The 13,944-nt window shown below is 40.8% G+C and overlaps 1 protein-coding gene across 1 annotated transcript in view; it reads right to left on the bottom strand.

Moving 5' to 3' along the window:
* The window catches only part of LOC146583739 (V-type proton ATPase subunit d 1), a 10,592-nt gene extending 226 nt beyond the window's left edge, over nt 1-10,366 (bottom strand). Inside the window, exons 1-8 of the mRNA XM_085276714.1 lie at nt 10,158-10,366; nt 5,966-6,137; nt 5,549-5,727; nt 4,975-5,054; nt 3,527-3,604; nt 3,200-3,376; nt 2,945-3,022; nt 1-845 (exon numbers count right to left, since the gene is read on the bottom strand). The exon at nt 1-845 is cut by the window's left edge and continues 226 nt beyond it. Coding sequence (XP_085132840.1) covers nt 684-845; nt 2,945-3,022; nt 3,200-3,376; nt 3,527-3,604; nt 4,975-5,054; nt 5,549-5,727; nt 5,966-6,137; nt 10,158-10,284 — 1,053 coding nt within the window. The 5' untranslated portion in view covers nt 10,285-10,366 and the 3' untranslated portion in view covers nt 1-683. The remainder of the gene's footprint in view (nt 846-2,944; nt 3,023-3,199; nt 3,377-3,526; nt 3,605-4,974; nt 5,055-5,548; nt 5,728-5,965; nt 6,138-10,157) is intronic.
* Nucleotides 10,367-13,944: the final 3,578 nt, after the last annotated feature.

Here is a 13,944-nt window from a genome sequence, read left to right on the forward strand (position 1 = left end):
TGCTGGATCAGGAACACTGAGCACAGAAGTTCCTGTTCAGCCGTTTCATTTTCAATATTTTAGAATATACTTAGACAACAAATCAGGAGGGCCTCACACATTTCACTCATTGGTTTTGACAGAAAATCACACTGACCACCAAACATGCTGAGAAAATGTAGCACTACCAACAGAAATCCACATTAAAGACAACCTGGAGGGATGTTTTCATGTTTCAGCACTTGGAGCTGCACAGGCTGAGACAACGTACCGTGTCCTTAGTTTCTGGTCATATTGAATTGCGAATTCTTCCACTGCTGTTTTGTTTTGTTTTTTAAAAACAGCTGCCGCGTGCAACATAACACAAGGATTGGAAGCAAGTGTTTGAAAGTCAAATAAGTTTAAACAAAGATGTTGCTCTGACAAACCAGAATCATGTCATTCCTTTCTATTAAACAAAAAAACCAAAAAAACCCCCCCCAAAACTACAGTACATCCTTCAGTTGTATTTTTGTGTGTTGGATCATTTAACTTGACAAGCAAGAAAGGAATACACACAACAGCAACTGTTGAAAACCAATTTACACCTACGAGTGAAGAAAGTGGGACTTGAGCATCAAACCATCTGGGCCTTTATCACCAGGCTGTGACTGTGGGGAACAAAAAAAACCAACTGAATGAAATGATGGTGGGAAGAAGACTGCTTAGAAGATGGGAATATAGTTGTCGATCTTGGCGCGGTGCCGCTGGGCAATGCACTCGGCGATCCAGACGATGTTCCTGCACTCTTGCTCCTTCAGCTTGACGTAGGCATAGAAAACACTGAAGTGGAACTGGTTGAGGAAGGCCAGCTTATTCAGCTTCACCTACAAACACGAAGGAGGTGGAAAGACAAGGTTAGTACTGACGTCAAAGAATAAAAAATGAAAACAAAAGACGTGGTTAAGGTTGACACAAAGTGATCCAACTTCAATCTCTCAATTAGCTCAACCCAATCTTTTCTAAACTGGCAGTTCAGTTTCATTTATATTTCAGATACTCAACATTGCACAGCTTGTCAGGTATTCCTTTACTCAAGATGCTGGACCAAGCTTTTTTTTTTTTGCACACATTGCAACTCAAGTGAAATGGTAAATGGACTGATTCTTCTACAGCACTACTCTGCCAGAGTGCAACATTCACCCATTCACATGAGCACTGTCTAACTACTACTCACACACATTCACACTCTGATGGATGCATCTGAGAGCAACTTGTGGTTCATATCTTGCCCAAGGACATTTGGCATGCAGACTGGGGAGAGCCAGGGATCGAACCGTCAACCTTCCGATCAGTAGATGATCTACCTCCAGAGCTACAGCCGCCCCACATGTCAACGACTTTACATGACTTCCACACAGGAAACTAAACACAAAATCCCAAACACCATAAATATCCATGTTGTCTAACAAAAGCAGAAATTTGTTAAAATCTAGTGTAAAAGGTTCTTAGTCTGAGTGACAATTATGCACATTTGTTGATTTTTCCTTTAAGCAAAGCCATCCTGTAACAACACTATGATAATTATAAGAAAGGACATTATTTGAAGATGCTCAAAGTTGTAAAAATAAGTTGTTTTTTTTCCAATTGTGGCACTGATTGGCTGAGTGGCAGTCATCTTTTCTGCCTATAGAATAAACTAGTCGACTAATCATCACTAGTCTTTATCAGACGTACCAGTCGTTTAATGGTTTTACATTGACGCCCAATGCCAGTAAATGTTATGCAGGCGTCTGCCACAAGATGAAGCTTCATTGTTGAGAAACAACATAACTCTGTTAATCTAGGCCTGATCGCTTGTTAAGACTATTACTGTTAGTTCTTTTAAAGGTGAAAGATCGCGGATACAAGAGGAAGAAAAGAGCTTTCTCCAAAGGATGGATGGGCTCTTCTTTAGCACAGGGTAGAGCCCAGCTGAGGCAGTCGCTTCTGGGTACGATGTTCCGACCAGGCACGTCCTACCGGGAGGCGGCACTGGGGTACACCCAGGACACGCTGGAGGGATCATCTCCCTGGGGTGGCCTGGGAACACCTCAATGTGTACTCACTACGTTTTCACAATGCGCATCATTCATAATGCGCCACACTTTACCATTGTTAATTTGTCATATTTTAATAATAGTTGAATATCTTTTGTAGTAACCATAAGTATCGTCTTGATGTATGCTTGATCATCCAGGTAAGTAAATCCCCAAAGGTCGATTCTGTTCATCTGGACGTTTTCAGTGGGAGAAATGCTATGACCAGGTGGAAAGAAACAACCTTTGTATCATGTTTAATATTGGTTTATGTGTTTTTCCTCACTGTCCTTTGGAGTATAACACGTAATGCACAATGTGGGGTGCTGCACAGTTAAGCGGCATGATTCATAATAAAAGAATGTGAATAATGGTAACAAATGGCTTTATTTTGAGCATTTCTGGGGTTCTCAAAACCTGATATCGGAGTGTTCTAGTTGGACAGTCAGATTTTTTCCTCCCCTTTTACTTTCCTGGCTTGGAGAAATGACGGGCTTCAGACCTGGAGCTGTTCCAGCAATCATCATGGGGATGTGAGGTGTTTGGATAATAATATGGACAACCTGTGTGAGGCGGTTAAGGCTCTCACACAGTCAAATAGTTGGATGTGTGTAGTGTTGCAGTGAGACGCAGCCACACTCACACCATGTCGTGACTGTACTGGCTTTACTGGCATGTAAGAAATTCTGCTGTATGAAATATTCTGAAGGCAAGACAAATCACTGAAAATGAATCTAATAACCACACATACAAACCTGCATTAATCCAGCAAAGTTAAAGTCAGCATGCTTGAAATAATAACAGCTTTGAACAATTAGTTCAAATGTAGAGGTCTGTGACTATTACACGACAGAGGTTAATACTGGGTGTAAAAAGGTCTTTGTGAGTGAGGGATGCATGTGCTTCACCTCATGCTCAAAGAAACGGTCCTCCAGGGTTTTATCTCCCGGGTTGCTACCGGCGCCCTCAAACAGCAGCTTGTACTCCTGAAAATGCAAGAACAAGTTTATGCTTTAACACAGACGTTAAACTGAAAGATTGAACCTCGATGGACAATGACAGACACCAAAGTACAAACTGGAAGATGAAAGTGAAAACAACTTGAAACATATGAGTTCAATGATGTTTCTATGGGGAATTCTGCAGGCCATTTCTGAACTTACAGGGTAAAAATCAGCTACAGCCTTGACCTGCTCATAGTCATCGGCACGGGCCAGCTGAGCAAGGCCTTCTGGGTAAAGCTTGCCACAGTGGGGAAAGAGTTTGGCACGGTCCTCTTTGGACAGCTCTGTGCCAAATGAGTTGATGGTGATGATGAAGGCTCTCCTGTCAGCTTCAAACTGCAGATACAGAGGCGAGGAAGAACAGTGATGAGTCAAGTTAAAGATGCTTCAGTGTCTTCGTGAGCAAACCTGCTCAGTGATAAAAGACCTCCCAGAGAACCAGAAGGAAGACTAGTGACACGTTCCTAAATCAGACTGAGGCCTCACCTCCAGAATAGGACACATGGTGTCAGCAGTCGTTCCTCCCAAGTTGGAGCAGAACTTGTAGAAAGCCTCCAGATAAGCCTGAGAGAACAAAATCTACTTAACGTATTTTACATGACAACTTTACATAAATACATAACAATTTCACGCCAGTTCTGAATTTAAACTATGTAACAACTAGTCTGAGCTTGGAAAGAAAAGCGTCTGGACTTCTTTAAGTAGCTTGAAGATGTTTCACCTCTCATCCGAGAAGCTTCTTCAGTTCTAAGGTCAAATGGAGAGTCCCAGATTTAAGCTCTGTGGGGGTAACCTACCGAGAGGGACAATGGACCCCCTAATGATCCTCTACCTAATCACATGAGCCAAGGTGTGAAAACGGGTGTAGGTCACAATCAGCCAAGGTTTCGGGTGAGCTCATTGTGAAACCTGGCCCCACCCAAACATGTGATCATGTGAATTGTGACCGACACCCGTTTTCACAACTTGGCTCATGTGATTGGGTAGAGGATCATTAGGGGGTCCATTGTCCCTCTCGGTGGGTAACCCCCACAGAGTTTAAATCTGGGACTCTCCATTTGACCCTAGAACTGAAGAAGCTTCTCGGATGAGAGGTGAAACGTCTTCAAGCTACTTAAAGAAGTCCAGACGCTATTCTTTCCAAGCTCCTTAGACTACGATGACCTGGATGACTGAGAACCTTCACAGATATATAACAACTACTTTTAATGCTTCCATTAAATATTAAAAATATCTCCAACTCCCACGGGCACAAACTGGTTAACTTGTTCTTACTGATACAAAATCAATTGTCAGAAAATACCACATGCTTTACCATATTCTGTGTTTCTCTGCCCATAATGATTTGGCCAGACTGGCAGACTAACGGGATGTTCACAGGACATTGGTAACTTGCAACTTAATACCTCCTGGTTATTCAAGTGAAAGCTAGAAGTCTGACAATTTCTCACAGAATCACAGCTTATCTGCCCTCAGCTTCCAGACCGACATCCACAGGACTATTAAAACCGTTTATTCTGTGACAAACGCTGGAAAGATTAGGAGCTACAACAATATCTGCAGTTGTCTACTAGAACACAACTGCCAGAGAGTTAATTAAAGATCTATACAACAACATGTTGATTTATCAGTATTAATGTTTAGGTTGGAACAATTGTGCTCGACTACTGCTGATCTTAATTATTTAATTTTAATTGGTTTTTGACTTGTTGTTCTTCTGTTGGAGTAATTATGGTCTTTGAATTTCTGTTTCTTTAACTGAGTTAACTTCTGAGTTTCAGCTTTTACCGTCACATTTTTGCCTTTTTTGCTGTCATTTTATTTATTCACTTGCTTATGTGGACAGATTATGCTTTTTGCAACACATTGTGATTTCACCTGGAATGACATGCACTGTATAAATAAAGCTTAGCTCAGTTATTAATAAACTCTACCTTGTAAAGGGTGTTACGAATGATTTCAATGTTCATTTCATCCAAGTCCTGCTCAGATATGCAGTCCTGGAAGAACGCAGCTATTGAAAAGAGAAAAACAAAAAAACAAAACAGAAATCAATATTTAGTGTTTTCCTCAGCTTTGGCACCATCTCCTGTTCAACATAAGACATCACAATTCAGGTTTTACACCCCTGCTGGTTGGTATGATAAACAGATGTCACTACAAATGTGTCGCATACAGACAAACATTATGTTACTGCTTTGAAAAGTGAAAGCTAAACGCTACACCGACTGAAGGTGTGTGAGAGTTACCTTGACCAAATGAGGGTGACAACTTTCAGCCAAACTATAAGCGAGTCACGTCTTTTTTTTTTTTCTTTTTTTTTTTTAAAACAGGAAACCAAAGAAAGAAAATTAATAAACTTTAAAAGGGCAGAGAGCCACCATTGTGAAAACCAATTTGAGTTTTAGATTTAGGGGAGTGATAAAGCTTTTTTTGAGGGCCTGTTCTTATTGCATAAAACCCCTGAATATTATTATGATGATGAAAAAGTCATATACAGATATTCACCCAGTGGTGTGTCCACAAGGATGGCATTGTAGAGCTCGGCGGGGGTCTGCGCAATGTTGACCGCCTCCATCTGTTCAAAGCTGCCCAGCGGGTGACACTTGGGCACCAGCTCAGAAATGGCCCGCTGGTGCAGAGTGCCCGTGATCAGCAGGATGACGTTATCGATCATATAGCTGTAGCTAAAGCCCAAAGGAAGGAGGGGAGGGATCGTCACAAATGTTCTACACTGTTATACTTTATAGAACAGAGATGTTACTTTACCGATTAAGGGCAAATACTTTACAGTACTTCAAAGTACTGCAGTGTCTACTGTTATTTACATGACAGTGCCAAATTTTAAATTAATAAATAATATGATATTCAGAAATTGTGCTAACAGACGTCCGTACTCAATTCAACTCGACAGGTTTAGCTTACGTGATGAAGTCCATGAAGCTGGCCAGCGGTTCATATGACTGGTTTCTCATGTGGCGAAACTCCACCACCATCTTCTCCTTTAGCTTGTCGTCAATAACGGACACGGTGAGAGGAGACGCCTCGTTTGCCAAGAAGCTGCCATAGTCTGTGCTCTGCAGGTGGAGCTTCAAGTCTGAAGGACAAACAGTTAGTCAGGACTCTATTATTCTAAGGATTAAGTTTGAAACTAGAACTGCTAAAAAGGTGTGGCTATAAATCTAGTTTTATATTAACATACAAAGAAACATATAGTTTCTTTGTTTAGATGTTGGCTAATACAACAAAAAGCAATATGAAGGTTTCCCCATAATGTTACCTTACTTGGTTATTTAAAAATTGTTAAATGTAGACTTGCAGTGTTGTACGGCAGCTTTTATTTTCTATATAGAATTTTGCATTTCACTGACAAGATATTTTTTTGTCTTTTCAAACCAATTTCTCAACTGATTTGCGGTCCAACTTTCAGCTGCAGTGCCCCTGCATTTGTTGCTGTTCCTGTCTCTCAACCCAACTGCTAACTTGACTAGAAATTTGGCTACCTGGGCCCTGTTTCAGGAAGCCGGTTTAGTGGAAAAACTGAGTAAGTATACCCTGAGTTAACGAAAACTCTGGGTTTTCGGTTTCAGAAAGCGAGTTCAGCTGAAGCCTGAGTGAGTCACTATGACGACACACTCCGTGAAGCTAACCTGCCCCCTAGCAGGTTTACTACAACTAACCCTGACTGTCTCCGCCTCTGTGTCGGAAACCTGACAGTAGGAAGTGTCGGACATGGCGTGCCCCTTCCTTGAAGAGCCAGTAGATCGTGAAGCCCAAATTCTCCGCAGAGCTCTCCGCTGGGAGAGAGTGATCAGAGCGCGTTTGGACATTTTATCATTTCCTGATGATTTTCTGTGTGAACGTCACCGTTTCTCAGCACAATCTATAAGTTATTTGGATAACATCCTCAGGCCATATATTACGCATGTGACACATCGCGGACATGCTCTCAGTTCATTACATATTATTTGTATTGCACTTCGGTTTTTTGCAAACGGGAGCTTTCTGTATAATATTGGTGACGCTGAGCACGTTTCCAAGGCTACTGTCTGTCGGGCAGTCAGGAATGTTACAGTTGCACTGAAACGTCTCCTGTACTCGTTTGTGGTGTTCCCCGGTCATAGACCCACAAGATTTATCAAAGAGGGATGCCACAAAATTGCAGGTATCAGGATGACCAAAACTTAATTTATGATGTGGTGATACTTGAACTACTACTTAAATTTTACATTTATTTTCAGGGTTCCCAGGCGTGATTGGCTGTATAGATGGCACTCACATTCCAATCATTGCTCCTTTAGTAAATGAAGGAGACTATGTGAACAGGAAGTCTTTCCACAGCATTAATGTACAGGTACATAGTTCCCTGTAGCATTTCAAACTAACAAATTATTTTATCATAGTAATGGATGCTAATTTGTGTTCTCTGCACTGTGAAGATCATATGTGATGCTGCCAACATTATCACAAATGTGGAAGCCAAGTGGCCAGGCTCTGTCCATGACTCACAAATATTCCGTGAATGTACACTGAGCACAAAATTTGGACATGGTGAGTTGAGAATACTGTAAAATATATAAAGACCAATTGCTTCAGGGACATTTGAACTGAAGTGTATCCTTCTGTCTTAGGAGAGTTCACTGGCTACTTGCTTGGTGATAGGGGGTATCCATGTTTACCCTATTTGCTTACCCCTTACCCTGACCCTGAACCGGGCCCACAGCAGCGATATAATCTGGCTCATTGCAGGACAAGAGCCAGAATTGAAATGACTATCGGAATGCTTAAGGCCCGGTTCCAGTGCCTGCAAAGACTCAGGGTCACCCCAGAAAGGGCATGTGACATTATTTTGGCATGTGTGATTCTTCACAACATTGCCACAATTAGAGGAGAACACTGTCCTTCTGAACCAAACATCAGCAGTGATCCAAACCATGAACATCCTGACCCTCCCACGGACATACAAGATGGAAGAGCAGTCAGAGACACCATATGTCACAATCATTTCTTTTGACCCATCACCTCAACATGTTGAAAGACGAATAAACAGATTTTCTGTTCAACTGGCTTTATTGGTCGCCTGTATTTCCTGTACACAAAGTATTAAAAGATGTAAACCTCATAAAGTGTCTCTGTTGCTTCCTCCTCTGTAACAGCTGTCAATGTTTCTTCATTATTTTCCTGTAGTAAAGAAATAAACAACATTGCTGTTCTACTGTAAACTCATATAATCTGTGGAGTATTACTCACAACTGCATGTTGGTCTGGCTCAACAGGAGGCTGCACCAGATGCAGTACACCACCACCATCAACTGATAGAATATGAGGTTTATACAGGTCACTTATGACTTACAAGGGACCAAATGGCAATTAACAAACATACCAATCAGCTTACACTTCATTGTCATTATGCTCTCAAAGACAACCAAGACTGAGGGAAGGCAAAATCAGTAGGAAAATAACTTCACTACAAAATAATCCATTATGGTGAAGAGTTTATCAAATGAATGAGCAGCACTGCAAAGGTGACTGTGAAGAAAGGATGTATGCACATCATGTATTATTTTGAATTTACCCCCTATGTAGGCACTTGTGTCTTGCGGGGTTATTGACTCAGAGGATGTCCCCGCAGAGATGCCTTCGGCCACAGGGCGCCCACTGTTTTGGCTGAGGGCCAACTGCTCAGCCTCTGTGAGTGGTGGTGGTGGAGGACCCCCACCTGTTTTTCGGGCCTCCGCTTTTTTTCTAGTGGCCATAACGGGTCACATTTGAGCACACAGAGTAAGCAAATATGTACTTGTAATGTGCTCAGATAATTTCAATAAGTGCTTACAGAAAGAAAATTACTGTAGCCTCTAACTGCAATTGATTTACATGGGACAAACAGACCAAGCACTATGGCTCATAATACAATTACACCATACCTGTTTGGACTATATTTTTATATTTCATTTTTACTTGCTGCCAGGCACGTTTGGGGCCTGTTGGGTTGCACCTGCGCTCACATCACGTCACAAAATAAAATGTATAAAATAACAAATAAAATAACATATGATAAAATAACGTGTTAAATGGGTGGAATTCCCTAGATCAATGTTTATATTAACACTCACGCATTGACTCTGTCGGCTATGTTTTGCCATGCATGCTCCCTTTCTTTTGCAGCTGTGGCTGTGTTACTTTTTTCCGCGGAATTTGCATGTTATCGGCATATTCTGCCATCAGAATTTCGGCCTCAAGCGCTGTGAAATACATTGACCGCGCCTTCTTTCCCTCCGTCTCCATGGTGACTCGCTTAATCTGTGCTCCGCTTATCAGGGCTTTATGTATCCTCGTCCGCGCACTTCACTTGGGGTTGACGCAACTCCGCGTTGATTGAACTAATTGTTATCAGCCTTTCTGAAACCGAATATTCCGAGTTGGACAGTTCGGGGTTACTCAACCCTGCGTATCGTTTTTCACTCTGAGTTTTCTAAACCGGCTTCCTGAAACAGGGCCCTGGTCTTGGTTGTGTCCTAATCTGTCTCACGTTCATAAGTCTCTCTTGGAAAATAAATTTTAATCAAACACCTTGAAGGGATTGTTGTAATTTGACGCTGAAATGTAACTGAACTGAATTCATCCCTGCCCGCTCCGTGCAGGTGAGTATAACACAAGAAGCGTCTGCTATAAGAAAATCTCAGTTAGCTAGTATTAATTAGCAAGATATGAACCGAATGGTCACAGAAAAGGTAGAGAAAATGTTATTTGTTTGAAGCATCGATGTTAACAGGAACACTGTAAAATCTCTTCTGACTATAATTTCACTTCCCTTAAAACTGGGAAGTGAGCAATAAACAGCAATATAGCCGGCCCTTGCTTGGGTTACTTTAAGCTAGCTACGCAGGATACAGACATATGACAGCAAGCTTGACGAACACAGTCTCAAATAATTTCACTTTAACGTGTGGCAGTTATCGATTTTGAGCTTGGCGACTAGATTATAACAGAAATTGGTACGACTTATATCGACAGTAAAACATAAAACTAACGTTTAACAGCTAACTAGCTTTAAGCTCTAGCTTGTGGAACTAGCTGGCGTCTAGCTATTAGCCGCTAGCTATCCATTTTAACTCACCTTCCAGCGTCTCACACTGGACGAGATTTAAATAATCCGCCTGCGACAGTATTCCAGCTTTAAAACCTCTCACCAGCCCCTCCAGGTAGCCGTTATCGACATTAAAATAGAGCTCAGAGAAAGGCATCCTGTCCGACCGTCAGATCCGTCTCTGCCACAGGATTCACTTTCAGTCCGGCTGGTTAGCACTAGCATCAGCTGACTGAACCACGTGACAGTCATCTGATCAGTCACCTGCTCATGATTCCATTACTGTATTGACAAATGACTGTAGCTGTTTGTATTCACAGTTTGCTTTATTACCAGCTCTGTTTCCAAAGCACATGATATTTATATTAGTTTTTGCATTACAATCCACACAAATAGAGGAAAACAACATGAGACCAAGTCTGTCACAGTCAACAAGCTGTTGTTGTGGCACCCTGAGTATTTTGAGCATCAAGAACAAGGTCCCCCCATCATCTTTTTTTGCTATTGTTGTGACAATAGTTTGCATCATAGCACAGAGCAAAAAAGCTCATTTGCTCCCACCTGATGTGATGTTAGGGCGATATTTAGTTTCGCCAGTAGGTGGCAGTGGTGGCTCAGATAAACGGGTGACTGGCAAAATTACGGTGGCCCCTAGAGACAAAGCACGTACAAACTCCAAAACACATGCAAATTCCAAAACACATGCAAACTCCAAAACACTTGCAAACTAAAGAACACATGCAAACTCCAAAACACGTGCAAACTCCAAAACACGTACAAACTCCAAAACACTTGCAAACTAAAGAACACATGCAAACTCCAAAACACTTGCAAAATCCAAAACACTTGCAAACTAAAAAACACATGCAAATTCCAAAACACGTACAAACTAAAAAACACTTGCAAAACCCAAAACACTTGCAAACTAAAAAACACATGCAAATTCCAAAACACGTACAAATTCCAAAACACTTGCAAAATCCAAAACACGTACAAATTCCAAAACACTTGCAAACTCGAAAACACATGCAAATTCCAAAACACAACGGAAGTGCTCCAGGACGCTAGGGGCAGTGTTGAGCTCGATTTGCAAAATAAACGGCAAGTTTGTCTGTATGGGACGGTCTAGTCTCCGTCGCGCTTCCCAGGTTGCCTAGCAACCATGATACTAACCGCTGGAAACGTGTCATACAACTTAGTTTGACAGAAATGAGGGAGAACATATTTCATTTGTTTGTTTGTTTCTACAAGAGCTTTGTGTGATTTGATAAGTATCTGAGGCCGAGACCACAGGACAGTAAAACATGATTTTTGGGCTTCATTTCTGTACTGAACAATTATTTCAAGATTAGTTAGTAAATAAGAATTAGCTGATGTTGTTCATGAGACTAAAGTCATATCACTTTGGTAATGTAAATATAATATGGCCAATATTATAGTTATTATCATTATTAGCTATTACAGCAGTGAACATGAACTCTGTGTCAAATACTGAGCTTCAGTACAGATTCAAGTTGCAGTTATTTATATGTCTTATCACCTTAAATCTTCACTCAAAGACAAGTATCTTTGACAGTGCATATATAGGTGAGTAGTAATATACCTATACTTTTTTTTGCCCCCCCACACCCCGAGGGCATTCCCCCACCCCTCTCCCCCCACACCCCCCACACCCCCCACCCCGAGGGCATTTTCCCCCCTCCCTATCCCCCGCCGCGTCCATGTGCGTGTGCACGTGCGCGAGAACGGACTTTTTGCATGTGCGTGTGTGTCCAGGGGTCATATGAGTTCACATGTGTTTAATAGAGTATTATTTAATGAAACCATTATGTGTTTTAATTAAACTCTTTTTAAAGGTTTGTATAGGTCTCAGAGTTCTGTTATTTAGACATAGGTGATTTAATTTAACTACTTTAGGGGTATTTTAACTAGTTAGGAGTCTTTTGCATTTTCTTCAGTGCTATTTAGGAGCAAATAGTTTTCAAACAGAGGTCCGCAAATAACATGTATCCCTTTAGAAATAAACAGTGATACTTTTAAAAACCGTGTATTCCCACACAGCATTTAATTTAGCTAGTTTAGGAAGATTTCACTTTTCTAATAGTTTCACAGGCTAGTAGTTTATTTTTAAATAGAGCACCACAAACAACATGTATCCCTTTAGAAATAAACTGTGATACTTCTAAAAGTACATATTCACACTAGAGCTGTATCAACCTCAATGTGGCTTTAATGCAACTAGTCCTATAATTATCTACTAGTCTGCAACAGTTAGACTCGCTGATTACACATAGATGATTTAACTACTTTAGTGGCATTTCACACTCTTTTTAAAGGTTTGTATAGGTCTCAGAGTTCTGTTATTTAGACATAGGTGATTTAATTTAACTACTTTAGGGGTATTTTAACTAGTTAGGAGCCTTTTGCATTTTCTTCAGTGCTATTTAGGAGCAAATAGTTTTCAAACAGAGGTCCGCAAATAACAGGTATCCCTTTAGAAATAAACAGTGATACTTTTAAAAACCGTGTATTCCCACACAGCATTTAATTTAGCTAGTTTAGGAAGATTTCACTTTTCTAATAGTTTCACAGGCTAGTAGTTTTTTTTTAAATAGAGCACCACAAACAACATGTATCCCTTTAGAAATAAACTGTGATACTTCTAAAAGTACATATTCACAATAGCGCTGTATCAACCACCATGTGGCTTTAATGCAACTAGTCTTATAATTATCTACTAGTCTGCAACAGTTAGACTCGCTGATTACACATAGATGATTTAACTACTTTAGGGGCATTTCACGTTTCTAAAAGTTTCACAGACCAATAGTTTTAAATAGAGCACCGCAAACAACATGTATTTCTTTTAGAAATAAGCTGTGATACTTCTAAAAAACACATATTCCCACACTCTGTAACAGTTAGACAGAGGGGGTGCAGCTAGGCTCCCAACAGTCTGCAAAAGAAGTCATGAAGCAAACAAAAGAGGCTCCTTATCAAGAGCATCCCAGCCCAAAGGTGTATATACACAAACAGTTAATGGCTTTAATGCAACTAGTCTTATCATGTCAGAGGCCAGCAGAAACCATGACCAACAGAGTCTCCAAAGGCCTGCCACCTTTCTTCCTTACATCACACTCTTTTATCTCTACATCTCAGAGGTCAACTGAAAGTAGCCCCACCTATATAAAAACACCCCATCAGACACACAGTATTTTCCTCAGCACTTCACAACTGCCGCAAGGTATATCGTTTTAACTTTTTATTTTTTCACTTGAATGTGCGTTGGAGCCAACTTTGCTACCCGCACAGAGCGTTTCTGACAGTCGGGCGCTGCTTATACAATAGAGAAAAGCAACAATACAGAGTGTTTCTCTGCTCCAAGAAATCCGAGGGCCTTTCACACAGTAAGCATGTCTGTTATACCCAGGGCATAAATGTCTGTATGTCAGTGCTGATTATTCAAACCCTGTTTAACATGTGACACATATGTTGTCCGAAAACAATTCCTCTAAATTTGCAAAGTTACTGATTTAAAAAATATATATTTTCGAATTTTTAGTTGCATGTCAAACATATGATAGACTCTTGAGCATATTCGTATAGCTAAATTCACAATGGTATAACCGTGCTAAATAAAAGAGGCCCAAGCACCAATGCACTCTAATCCACTCCGCTAAACTGTATGTTGATAAGTACATGAAGCGTACCTCTACCTCTACAGCTGAAAACAGTTTGTATCCGCACTCTGAGGGTCTGCTGAATTGTTTTAATGGCACTTTTTGACGAACAGCAGATGAAGAAATCCTATTTATTG

Source organism: Mchenga conophoros, linkage group LG1, assembly GCF_057382185.1.
Source record: "Mchenga conophoros isolate Kocher_MC1m ecotype Shallow Benthic linkage group LG1, M_conophoros_male_GT1.1, whole genome shotgun sequence".
Lineage (NCBI taxonomy): Eukaryota > Metazoa > Chordata > Actinopteri > Cichliformes > Cichlidae > Mchenga > Mchenga conophoros.